The 13,111-nt window shown below is 41.6% G+C and overlaps 1 protein-coding gene across 7 annotated transcripts in view; it reads right to left on the bottom strand.

Annotated features, from left to right (window-relative positions):
• ABCB1 (ATP-binding cassette, sub-family B (MDR/TAP), member 1) overlaps positions 1-13,111 on the bottom strand; it is a 101,642-nt gene that overhangs the window by 19,313 nt on the left and 69,218 nt on the right. For all 7 annotated transcript variants that reach the window (XM_042248304.2, XM_042248303.2, XM_042248305.1 and 4 more), the window contains 1 exon segment: positions 7,492-7,695. In XM_042248304.2, the coding sequence (XP_042104238.1) occupies positions 7,492-7,695 (204 nt within the window).

Raw genomic sequence — 13,111 nt, 5'->3', positions numbered from 1 at the left:
CTCTGGAGTCCCTTTTAGCTCTAATTTTAAGACAAATAATTTTTAGATTGTAAGTCTAAATTATAAATCACTAAGAGAAATTACCCATATTAAGATGTACTTCCTTCCTCTGGCCTCTTCCCTGGTCAGAACTGACTCTAATACAGACAAATTCTATTATATGAGAGTGATTTATGGCAAAAAAAAAATCACAAATCCAAAATCTCACTGATTACTGAACCCTATACCAATACCTACCTTCAAAGATAATAGTGAATATTTGACAGGATGTTTCTGGTTTTAAAGACTAATGCAAAAGGCTACTAGAAGAAAGAAATTAATACCATATTCTTAAAAACAAAAAAAAAGTATTTTAAAAATAAAGTTAAAAATATTATATTCTGACCCAGCAGGCCAACAAGACTGAACTAAGTTTACCATAAGCTACTAACAAATACAGGGAAATGTCCAGATTCAATTTATGTTAAAATATTTTATGCAATTCTTTACATATTATAAAAATTATACTTATTTTAGAAAACAGTGCAGAAAGCAAAAAGTTAGAGGAAAAACCCACCTCCAATCAAACCCTCAGAGATAATCAATTGGTAGAAATATTTTCATTTATGAGGCTTCAGACAAAGAAAAGAGGCTTACTTTGCAATAGTTAAGAAAATTCAGCAAACTTTAAAACTGTCTACTGAAGAAAAACAGACTTTACTGTGAATTTCAATGTAATGATTTTAAGAAATACTTATTTTCTGGGCACATTTTTTTCTAACGCCAGTGTGTATTGTTTGGTTTGTAACGTCATCACTTTATAGAGTGTGTGGAAAGCCCAATAAAAGTGAGTTCATGAGTTGCACACCTTGAATAATGAGTAAAAAATATAATCACTGCACAATCATCTTCATCTTGTCACACAAGAAGAAATTAGGAAAAGGCTTAATTAGTATTCTGCATCCTCGCAGCTTCATTTACTCCAAATTTTACAGAGACTCAGTAACCACTATGAGGAGAGAGAAGTTGTAATTCAAGAGGAGGAAATATCAATAGCACTGGGTTTCCCTCAGAAAGCATCATGTACTAAATAATTTTTAGGAATGCAAAAAATACACACAGGTTTCCTGAAAAACCTCACACTTCTCTTCCTACCCTTGTAGCAACTCAAGTGTCATTACAGCTTTTATTTTTAAAAAAGAAAAAGCATTGATTCTATAAAAATGTTCATTTGTGAATACTGTGACAGAAATCAATGGGGCAGAGATCACGAGCAGTGTAGAGGTTTTAAGAGCCGGCTCTGAGATCACACAGTCCTGCTCTGCAATCCTGGACCTGCTCCGTCCTTCTAAGGGAAACAACAGATATGCTACTGGTCCCCACCTAGGTAGGGAAGACGGTCATTAATCAATAAACAAGTGGGAAAGAAACAGCAAGTGCAGAAAGTGTTAGGAATGAACTCGAATGTCAGGAGAGACCTCTCAGAAGAGCTATGAAGACCAGAGGGAACAAGCTTGGAGTTTTGTAGGAACTGAAAGGAGGCCCATGGGGCCAGGGCAGGGTGGATGAGGGAGACAGCAGCGCAAGACAGGGTCAGAGCAGTCATCATGGGCTGGCTCACACAGAGTTTCATAATCCAGGGTTGATTTTATTGCCAGTGTGATCAGAAGTCACTAGAGGGGTGGAGGTTCAGTTCAGTTCAGTTGCTCAGTCGTGTCCAACTCTTTGAGACCCCATGAACCGCATGCAGCACACCAGGCCTCCCTGTCCATCACCAACTGCTGAAGTTCACCCAAACCCACGTCCACTGGGTGATGCCATCCAACCATCTCATCCTCTGTCGTCCCCTTCTCCTCCTGCCCTCAATCTTTCCCAGCATCAGGGTCTTTTCAAATGAGTCAGCTCTCAGCATCAGGTGGCCAAATTATTGGAGTTTGAACTTCAGCATTAGTCCTTCCAATGAATGTTCAGGACTGATTTCCTTTAGGATGGACTGGCTGGATCTCCTTGCAGCCCAGGGGACTCTCAAGAGTTTTCTCCAACACCACTGTTCAAAAGCATCACTTCTTCGGTGCTCAGCTTTCATTATAGTCCAACTCACATCCATACATGACTACTGGAAAAACCATAGCCTTGACTAGACGGACCTTTGTTGGCAAAGTAATGTCTCTGCCTTTCAATATCTGTCTAGATTGGTCATAACTTTCCTTCCAAGGAGTAAGCGTCTTTTAATTTCACAGCTGCAGTCACCATCTGCAGTGATTTTGGAGCATAGAAAAATAAAGTCAGTCACTGTTTCCCCAACACTATGATCTTAGTTTTCTGAATGTTGAGCTTTAAGCCAACCTTTCACTTTCCTCTTTCACTTTCATCAAGGGACTCTTTAGTTCCTCTTCACTTTCTGCCATAACGGTGGTGGCATCTGCACATCTGAGGTTATTGATATTTCTCCAGGCAATCTTGATTCCCCTTGTGCTTCTTCCAGTCCAGCATTTCTCATGATGGACTCTGCATATAAATTAAATAAGCAGGGTGACAATATACAGCCTTGACATACTCCTTTTCCTATTTGGAACCAGTCTGTTTTCCATGTCCAGTTCTAACTGTTGCTTCCTGACCTGAATAAAGGTTTTTCAAGAGGCAGGTCAGTTGGGCTGGTATTCCCATCTCTTTCAGAATTTTCCACAGTTTATTGTGATCCACACAGTCAAAAGCTTTGGCATAGTCAATAAAGCAGAAATAGACGTTTTTCTGGAACTCTCTTGCTTTTTCCATGATCCAGCGGATGTTGGCAATTTGATCTCTGGTTCCTCTGCCTTTTCTAAAATCAGCTTGAACATCTGGAAGTTCATGGTTCATGTATTGCTGAAGTCTGGCTTGGAGAATTTTGAGCATTATTTTACTAGCGTATGAGATGAGTGCAATTGTGTGGTAGTTTGAGCATTCTATGGCATTGCCTTTCTTTGGGTTTGGAATGAAAACTGACCTTTTCTAGTTCTGTGGCCACTGCTGAGTTTTCCACATTTGCTGGCATATTGAGTGCAGCACTTTCACAGCATCCTCTTTCAGGATTTGAAATAGCTCCACTGGAATTCCATCACCTCCACTAGCTTTGTTCGTAGTGATGCTTGCTAAGGCCCACTTGACTTCGCATTCCAGGATGTCTGGCTCTAGGTGAGTGATCACACCATTGTGATTATCTTGGTAGTGAAGATCTTTTTTGTACAGTTCTTCTGTGTATTCTTGCCACCTCTTCTTAAACTTAAGCTTCTGTTAGGTCCTTTATTGAGCCCATTTCTGTCCTTTTTTGAGCCCATCTTTGCAGGAAATGTTCCCTTAGTATCTAATTTTCTTGAAGAGATCTCCAGTTTTTCCCATTCTATTGTTTTCCTCTATTTTTCACTGATCGTGGTAGAAGGCTTTCTTATCTCTCCTTGCTATTCTTTGGAACTCTGCATTCGAATGGGTATATCTTTCCTTTTCTCCTTTGCTTTTCGCTTCCCTACTTTTCACAGCTATTTGTAAGGCCTCCTCAGACAGCCGTTTTGCCTTTTTGCATTTCTTTTTTGGGGGATTGTCTTTATTCCTGGCTCCTTACAATGTCACGAACCTCCATCCATAGTTCATCAGGCACTCTGTCTATCAGATCTAGTTCCTTAAATTTATTTCTCACTTCCACTGTATAGTCAGTCATAATGGATTTGATTTAGGTCATAACTGAATGGTCTATTGTTTTTCTCCACTTTCTTCAATTTAACTCTGAATTTGGTAATAAGGAGTTCATGAACTGAGCCACAGTCAGCTCCTGGTCTTCTTTTTGCTGACTGTATATAGCTTCTCCATCTTCGGCTGCAAAGAACATAATCAATCTGATTTTGGTGTTGACAATCTGGTGATGTCCATGTGTAGAGTCTTCTCTTGTGTTTCTGGTAGAGGCTGTTTGGTATGACCAGTACATTTTCTTGGCAAAACTCTATTAGTCTTTGCCCTGCTTCATTCCGCATTCCAACACCAAATTTGCCTGTTACTCCAGGTGTTTCTTGACTTCCTACTTTTGCATTCCAGTCCCCTATAATGAAAAGGACATCTTTTGGGGGTGTTAGTTCTAGAACGTCTTTTAGGTCTTCACAGAACCATTCAACTTCAGCTTCTTCAGAGTTACTGGTCAGGGCATAGACTTGGATTACGGTGATATTAAATGGTTTGCCTTGGAAACAAACAGAGATCATTCTGTCGTTTTGAGATTTCATCCAAGTACTGCATTTCAGACTCTTTCGTTGACCATGATGGCTACTCCATTTCTTCTGAGGATTCCTGCCCACAGTAGTAGACATAATGGTCATCTGAGTGAAATTCTCCCATTCCAGTCCATTTTAGTTCGCTGATTCCTAGAATGTCGATGTTCACTCTTGTCATCTCCTGTTTGACCACTTCCAATTTGCCTTGATTCATGGACCTAATATTCTAGGTTCTTATGCGATATTGCTCTTTACAGCATCGAACTTTGCTTCTATCACCAGTCCCATTCACAACTGGGTATTGTTTTTGCTTTGGCTCCATTCCTTCATTCTTTCTGGAGTTATTTCTCTACTGATCTCCACTAGCATATTTGGCACCTACCAACTTGGGGAGTTCCTCTTTCAGTGTCCTATCTTTTTGCCTTTTCATGCTGTTCATGGGGTTCTCAAGGCAAGAATACTGAAGTGGTTTGCCATTCCCTTCTCCAGTGGACCACATTCTGTCAGATTTTATTGCCAGTGTGATCAGAAGTCACTGGAGGGGTGGTGGTTAGCAAGATCTTATTTGTGTTATAAGAGATGACTGTGGCCTCTGTTAGACAAATATAAAACGTGGACAAAGGGACCAATTAGGCTGCTATGTGACTTTTGTCAAGTTACCTAACTCCTCTGAACCCTGAGTTTTATGATCTAACAGGGTAATTCAAAAGGGTTATTGAGAGTATCAAGTGAGAACATGTAGCACTCTTAGCATGATGCGTGGTATATAATAAACAATCAATAAATGGCAGCCTGAGAATGATGATCAGATGGGAGCTGACTTTTACTATTTCATAGACTGGTTGCTGCAGCAATCACTTCCCCTACCTGCTCTTATGTCTCTCATGAACCACCACTGATTTAGAGCATTTACCTCACTCCCGACCTTTATCCAGAAAACCTGCTAAACTCAAACATATCTGTTTCCATTTGCACCCCTTCACCTGCCCGACTTCCAACAAATTACCAGAGTCTTAAAGCTAACACAACACTTCGACGGAAAACCTGTGGCTTGCAATGAATTAGCTTCTGACTGGTCTTCCTCCTACAAACAACCTGAACCTCCTCTCTGGGGCACTTTGAACACCTCCGTAAACGATGACACTAGAAACAGTAATGCACTTTCTTTGTGTGCACGCTTTTCCATCTTCTCATTAGATGAATCAACACCACAGGGGAAAATCCCACAAAGGACAGGGTTAAATGGAGTGACTGGTCACAGGACGGACTCCCTGCCAGGGGCCAACGTCACCTGGGCCTGACCACAGCCAATGTCCGAGGGCCAGCACCATGCTGCTTGACTTTAGGACCAAAGGGAAACCTCACATGAGGACCTTCTCCCCCAGACAATCACCAAGAAGCACTAAAGCTGATCCAAAGAAGTTTCCTGAAGGAATCCCAAGGACATAGGTTACAGAAAGTCAGAGGAGATAGCAGGGAGGCAACGGAAAAAGTGTGAGTGCTGATAACCAACCAAAGGACCCCTTTCATCATCCTTATTGGTGAAGTGCCTGGTCCAGAGACAAAGGACCCAAGGCCACTGGATCTGCCCGGGTCACTGCCTTGACTCTTAGGGACCTTGGAGGGTCCACAGGTAGATGTCACCCTATCCTAGATGGTAGGCCTAGTTCTGAGGGAGCTCGGCTCTGACTGCTCATTTCTGCAGTGATACAGATCATGTGATATCAGACTATGCTCCACCATCAGCAGACTCTGTTTTATTTTTTTTAATGGAGGATAACTGCTTTACAATGTTGTGTTGGTTTCCTCTGTACAACAATGTGAATCAGCTCCAAGTGTACGTATACCACCTTCCTTCTGAGCCTCCCACTTCCCCTCCATCCTACTCCTCTAGGTCAGCACAGGGCACTGAGTTGAGTTACCTGTGTTAAACAGCAGCTTCCCACCAGCTATGTATTTTACACATGGTAGTCTGTATATGTCAAAGACCTCTTTGTTTCCTAACTGAGGTACAACTTGGGAGCATGACTGTCTGGGTTTGAATCCTGGCTCTGATACTTATGAGCTCTAAGGCACTGTGGCATTACCTGCCTGTGCCTCAGCCTCCCCTATGAAAGGAGCTAATAGAACAACCTGTCTCACAGGCCACCCTGAGGAGCAGAGCAACTGCCGTATACGCATCTGTTCAAAACAACAACTCCACTCAAAACTCGGTAATAACCTAAGCGAAGAAAGAAGTTGACAAAGAACAGAGACATGTGTAACTGAACCACTTTGTTGCACACCTCAAACTAACACAACAGTGTAATCAACTATACTCCAATATAAAGTAAAACTTTTTGGGAAAAAAAGGGGAGATTCAAAATGCAAATCAAGCAACAATAACAAACAGGCAAGCATGCAACATGCTTCCCGCATCCCCAGCAAAATGTGTTAGGGTGAAGGGTGAACGGGGCTTCCCAGGTGGTTCAGGCATTGGTAAAGCATTCGCTTGCCAATACAGGAAACAGGAGACGCAGGTTTGATCCCTGGGTTGGGAAGACCTCCTGGAGAAGGAAGTGACAACCCACTTCAGTTATTCTTGCCTGGGAAATCCCATGGACAGAGGAGCTTTGCAGGCTATAGTCCATGGGGTTGCAAACAGACATGACTGAGCGACTAACAACAACAGACGGCAAACACAGGTAGCATGAAGGGAGGAGGTGTAATGAGAGGGAAAGAGTGATAATATCTTAGCCAGTTAGAGTGAATACCTTTAAGACTTTTCAAGTTTTTAAAATCTCCCCTCCCCACATCTAGTTAAATAGGCCTCCTTTCCTCAATAAAGCAATGATTTCTGGAGAAAGGGGAAAGGAGAAGAAAAAGTGATATGAAAACAATTGTAACTAGAAAATCCAACAAAATGAGTCATCAGTCTGTGAGTCTAAGAATTGGTTTTGCTACTTTTCTTCAGTTTGCAATCTGCTCAGTAAGTGTCAAATAAGACTGCTTTGAGGAATGGTTATAAAAACATTCTCAGAGACTTCCCTGGTGGTCCAGTGGTTAAGACCCCTGTGCTCCTAATGCTGGGGGTCAAGGTTCAATCCCTGGTCCAGGGACTAAGATCCCACATGCTGCAACTAAGTTCACAGGCCACAACGAAGACTCAGCACAGCCAAATAAACAAAAACCAAAGCCATCCTCAGAGCATAGAAAGTAGCCATGACTAACAGAACAACACTGCTTAGAATATTTTACTCTACCCAGGTCAGAAATTTTATCTCATTTGACTCACCTTCCCAGCACCTTCCAGCTCTTTCTTATCTTTCAGGGCTTGTCCAGACAGCATTTTCATTTCAATAACTCCTGCTACTGCAATGATGGGTACAATTGCTAACAGGAGAAGTGTTAACTGCCAGCCATAGATGAGGGATATGATAATGCCTGTGCCAAGATTTGCAATATTCTGGGTAATTACAGCAAGCCTGGAACCTATAGCCTGCAAAATGAACAGAAAACACTGTTAGAGACACACCTTCCGATCATCTCTAAAGTCCATGCTTATGTATTTTCTTAGGGATTGTGAAAATTCAGCTTTGTGAAAATCTCATCTCCTCGGTTATGAGCTAATAAGTCAGTAATAAAAGTTTACATGTAAATTTATTTGGTTTCCCAGATGAGGATTTCCATGACCTCAGAATAAATACTGAAAGTAGGTCAATAATTTGAGTTCAATTACATATTTCTATCTCATTTGATTTTTTAATACCACGAAACTTTTCATTAAACAATGACACCATGATCCCTAATACAAACTCTGCAAATTAGCAAGATAAAATAGTCTGACAATTACGTTCAACTGCGTCTGTTGGAAAATCCAATGTTAGATGCATACCTACCCATAATTTAAGCCTAATATTGAACATTGAGGGTATCCAAATATTTTGTGGCTTATTTGAGATGCTTATTGTGTTTAGAGGGCTTCCCAGGTGGTACAGTGGTCAAGAATCCACCTGCCAATGCAGGAGACGCAGGTTTCACCCCTGGGTCAGGAAGGTACCCTGGAGTAGGAAATGGCAACCCGCTCCAATATCCTTGCCTGGAGAATCCCATGGACAGAGGAGCATGGTGAGCTACAGTCCATGGGGTCTCAAAAGAGTTGGACACGACTGAGCTAGAGCTAGAGAGACTGTGTTCAAAAAAAATACATAGATCTGAATGTTATGGAATTTAAATTTACAATACTAAGCAGACATCAGAACCTTCAGTTTACATGCCAGAAGGAGCCTGAAGCATAACTGTCAGAAGCTTTCAGTTATTTCCAACTGAAAAGTCAGAAGTCAAAATACAAAGTCAATTCGCTTCACTACTCTACACTTCTCTCCCTTACCCTGGAAACGCCCCACAACCTCAAGCCTTTCCAAAATCCTGCTCTGGCCCATGTCTTATCAACTCTCCAAATTTCCTCTGCCTGAGTGGGGCCATTCTCAGGGAAAGATTAATGATGGAGAACAGTCTAGAATGGTCTCTCCACCTCTGGGGCCCTGGTCAAATTTTCCCCAATCCCAAAATGACTAGGTACACTGATTAATAACCAAAGCTTCTGGCAGCTCTGAGTTTTAAGACAGAATTCTTTCCAAGCCCCCTGCCTCAATGTCAACCTTCTGAAATCATTGAAACGTATGTTGGTATAAACACCAAACCAGTAACTAGCGGGAAACAGTATTAAAAAACTACCAATAGCTCTATAATTAAACTCCATACCAAGGAACTGCACCAGGGCTGCAAGAAACGGCATATAACAGAGCATTTATTTTTATCTGATGCCATCACTGAGCTTATATAAAGAGAGGGTTAGCCATATCTGGCATAAGTCAGAGTGGAGTGGGCTTTCAAATCAGCTCTGTATTTGCACATTTTCAATTTCAAAGTCAAGGGTTATAATCTGAAAAGAGTCTGTGGCACAGGCAAGATGGAGACTGTTCCTTTCTCAGTATCCCCAAGCCCTTACTCAGAACTCATTTCCCACAGCACCTGACTGCAAGAAGCACTCAGAATATCCCCCAAGTTCACAGCAGACAAATTACTCCAGTACCTAAGCTTCCATACACATAAATGTTTCACTGAGGATGGCAGTCAAGGCCACAGAAATAAGTAAAATGGATCAAAGATGCTTCATGAAAGATGATCCAAAAAGCCTAGAACCTTAAGCTGGCGGGGAAGTAAGCCCCTTGGCATAGTATGATTAAATGCTTCCAGTGACATTGCCCTGGTTACTGTTCTTTATTCTAATGACACAGTCACCATCCCAATATCTATTCTTCATACAGAAAAAGAGTCTCTAGAACACTCCAAGGGAGAGCATAGATTACTAGAAGCCAGAAATTTTTCATTTCAGCAGTGAGGAGGAGGGCAGGTAACATTCTAACGCCAGAGCCCAAGAGCGAAACAAGGTTAGGGCAAAAATGCTCTAATATCTGAAACTCATGAAGTCTATCCTCGAAATCTCTCCACCCCACTATGCTAGCACATTTTTCTACCCACCTTTTCCAGTCTCTCCCTCTCTTGTTATTTATTTCCTCCTCAGAGCACCATCAGATCGCTTGAGACCCATTTTTAAATATGTGTGTTTACTAGGAGAAAAAAAAAAGCCTATTTCCCAAACCTCCTTTTGAAATTAAGAATATTTCATCTTTCTCTCATCCCCCTTCTCTAGAAATTTTTTTTCTAAAATATATAGTTTCTTTTGACTTCTGCTGCTGTTGTTGCTAAGTTGCTTCAGTTGTGTCTGACTCTGTGCGACCCCATAGACGGCAGCCCACCAGGCTCCCCCGTCCCTGGGATTCTCCAGGCAAGAACACTGGAGTGGGTTGCCATTTCCTTCTCCAATGCACGAAAGTGAAAAGTGAAGGTGAAGTCTTTTGACTTCTATATGGCCCTTATTTGCTTTTTTTCTCAAAATTCTAACGCTTCTATGAAAATTAAACAGCCCACCATTTTATAGGCAAAATATTGAGATTTTTGAAAGAAAATAAAAGTTTTCTTCTGATTTACGATTAGCAGGATTAAGCAAGCTACTTACTCAAAAATATCAAGACATCAGAGAAAATCATTGATGGTGAAGTTAAATATGAAAAAATTAGATGAACATCATTACTAACTATATACACACAGACTTGAGTTTGCCCTGTTTTATGTGGCAATGAGTTTTGACAGCACAGCTTGCCTAACATATGTATATATGTATATAAATTATACTACTTCCTACTGGAAAATAGATACACACATGTATATATATATGTGTATGTATTCTCTATTCAAGCATGCTCAGTCATGTCCAACTCTCTGCAACCCCATGGACTATAGCCCAACAGGCTCCTCTCTCCACGGAATTTTCCAGGCAAGAAAATTGGGGTGGGCTGCCATTTCCTCCTCCAATGGATCTTCCCGATCCAGGGATCGAACCCGTATCTCCTGCATCTCTTCCATAGAAGGCAGATTCTTGGCCACTTGGGCCACCTGGGGAGCCCCGTGTGTGTATGTATGTGTATACATTTATACAAATACAGCACACATATCCACCATCATAGGCAGGTCAGTTGGTGGCATGGAGGGGATTCAACTGTCCTCTCTCAGCCAGTTTGTGACAACAGCTATTCTGAGCTTTCTGGTTCTGGTGAAGCTCCCCTATCTGCAGTATCCAGGCAGCATCTACTCAACGTTAGGCTGCAAGGGACCGAATTAGTGGGCTTCCTCCAGGATGAGTCCTCCACACCAGACGGGATGTGGGGCGTGTGTGTCGGTGGGAAGCACATGAACACACATGGCAACGTCTCTGTGAAAGAGACACTGAAGTTATGGAATCAAAGTTTAGCTAGGGAATACTGGCTTTAGGAAACTTCAGGACACAATTTGTTCTCAGAGATCATTACCCCCAGGAATCACCCTTCCAAGGAGCCAGCACAACAGATGAACCCCAAGCTTGTGGACAGATCCTCATGCTAATTTATTTATTTATTTATTGCCATTCTATGTTTTATTTTGAAAGTTATGGGTATTTACATTTATGAAATTTTAGTCTCTTTTTTTCAACTGGAGGATAACTGCTTTACAATGTTGTGTTCATTTCTACTGTACAATGTGAATCAGCTATCATCTTATGCTAGCTTAAATTAAAAATAAAATAGAGTAATACTTTACATCTTCTTCCACCTACCACCTCATTTCCCTGCCCCACTTACCAGAAAGTCTTATAATGATTAGTCCAACTGTGTCCTATTCCTCTTTCCCTCTTTGTCTTAAATTCATTCCCACCAGGCTTTCATCCCCGTCACACCATGGAAACAGGTCTTGTTTGAACCATAAGCACTTCCAAGTGGCTACAACACTGTACAATGTATGCTTGTCTTGCATGCTTATCAGCAGGATTTGAGACCCTAGACTGCTCTCTCCTTAAAATGCTTTCTCATGTTGTTCTAGGATACTGCCCATCTCCCTCAACAGCCAAGAATTCTTGCTCTTCTTTGCTGGGTCATCCTCGTAGCTGAGCTCAGACTATGCTGTTTCCTCTACCACCCATGCTCTCTTGGCTATCTCCTCCTGACTCGTGGCTTTAAAAGCCACCCATGGGCTGAAAAATCTCCTAATGTTTATCTCCAGACGTCTCTGCTAACCTCCAGACTTGCAAATCTATTTGCCATCAGGACATCTCCCATGTACTGTGGGCATCTCACATGCACCATGTCCCAAACACAACTCTTTTCACAGGTTTTCTGGTTTCATTAAAAAATAATTCCATTTCTTCAGTTGTACAGATCCAAAATTTTGGAGTCATCGTTAAATCTCCTTTTTCTTATATCTCATAACCACATTCAAATTCAACAAATTCTGTTGGCTATTTCTTCCAACTATATCCAATTTGATTTTGTCATCACTTTCACTATGACTATCCTAGTCTAAAACACTATCTTCCCTCCCCCTGGATTACTGCAATAATCCCCCTGCTTCTCCCTGGCCCCTTTAGCCTATTCACACAGCAGTCTTCAGAATTTTCAGATCATGTACCTACTATGTTCAAAACTCGACAATGGTTTCTCATGTAACTTCAGATATGCTGTTGATCTCAACTTACGACATTTCCTTTCACTCTTTTTATTCCCAGCTATACTATCTTCCTGATACTATCTTCCTTGGTGTTTTAGGACCAGTTGTGGAAATACAGGCTCCAGGAGCCTCAGGAGCTTTGCACTTGCTGATCCTTCTGTTAGCAAACATGCCTCTCTAGACATCTACAGGGCTGGCATCTTTCCTTCCTTCATGCCTCTTGAGTACGTCACCATACCACTGAGACTGAGGCCCTCCTTCCCCACCATGCCCTAACAGCATATCCTACAGCCATTTTTCCCATAGCACTTACGACAATCTGACATCCTGTGAGGACTTCATAAGGGCAACATTATTGTCTGTTGAGGAAGTTCAAAGTTACTTCAAGTGATGTTTACATTCTGTTCTATTAGATTCTGTACAGTTTGACCTAAACCTCAATCTCTCTTGATGTGTTTGCTTTAAGCAAAGAGATCTGTATTAAAATAACAATGCCTAAGATTTTATTGTGATTTTATAACTCTGTGCTTCCACATTCATAACTGAATTTATCCTTATAGAAGCCCCATGTATTAGTTAGAAGAAATGTAATCATAGTACTCTTACTGAAAGACTAAAAGCTAAAGATTGATATAGTTCAAGGGAGGAGAGATCACATGTTCCCCCCGCCCAAATTCCACATCATCCTGTGGATTTTTGTCATAAAGAGACCAGGTGGCACTAGTGGTGCAGAACCTGCCTGCCAATGCAGGAGACATAACAGATGTGGGTTCAGTCCCTGGGTCAGGAATATCCCCTGGAGAGGGCACAGG

This window comes from Ovis aries, chromosome 4, assembly GCF_016772045.2.
Source record: "Ovis aries strain OAR_USU_Benz2616 breed Rambouillet chromosome 4, ARS-UI_Ramb_v3.0, whole genome shotgun sequence".
Classification (NCBI taxonomy): Eukaryota; Metazoa; Chordata; class Mammalia; order Artiodactyla; family Bovidae; genus Ovis; species Ovis aries.
Note: the sequence above shows the minus strand (reverse complement) of the source record. Positions and strands in the feature narration are given on the sequence as shown.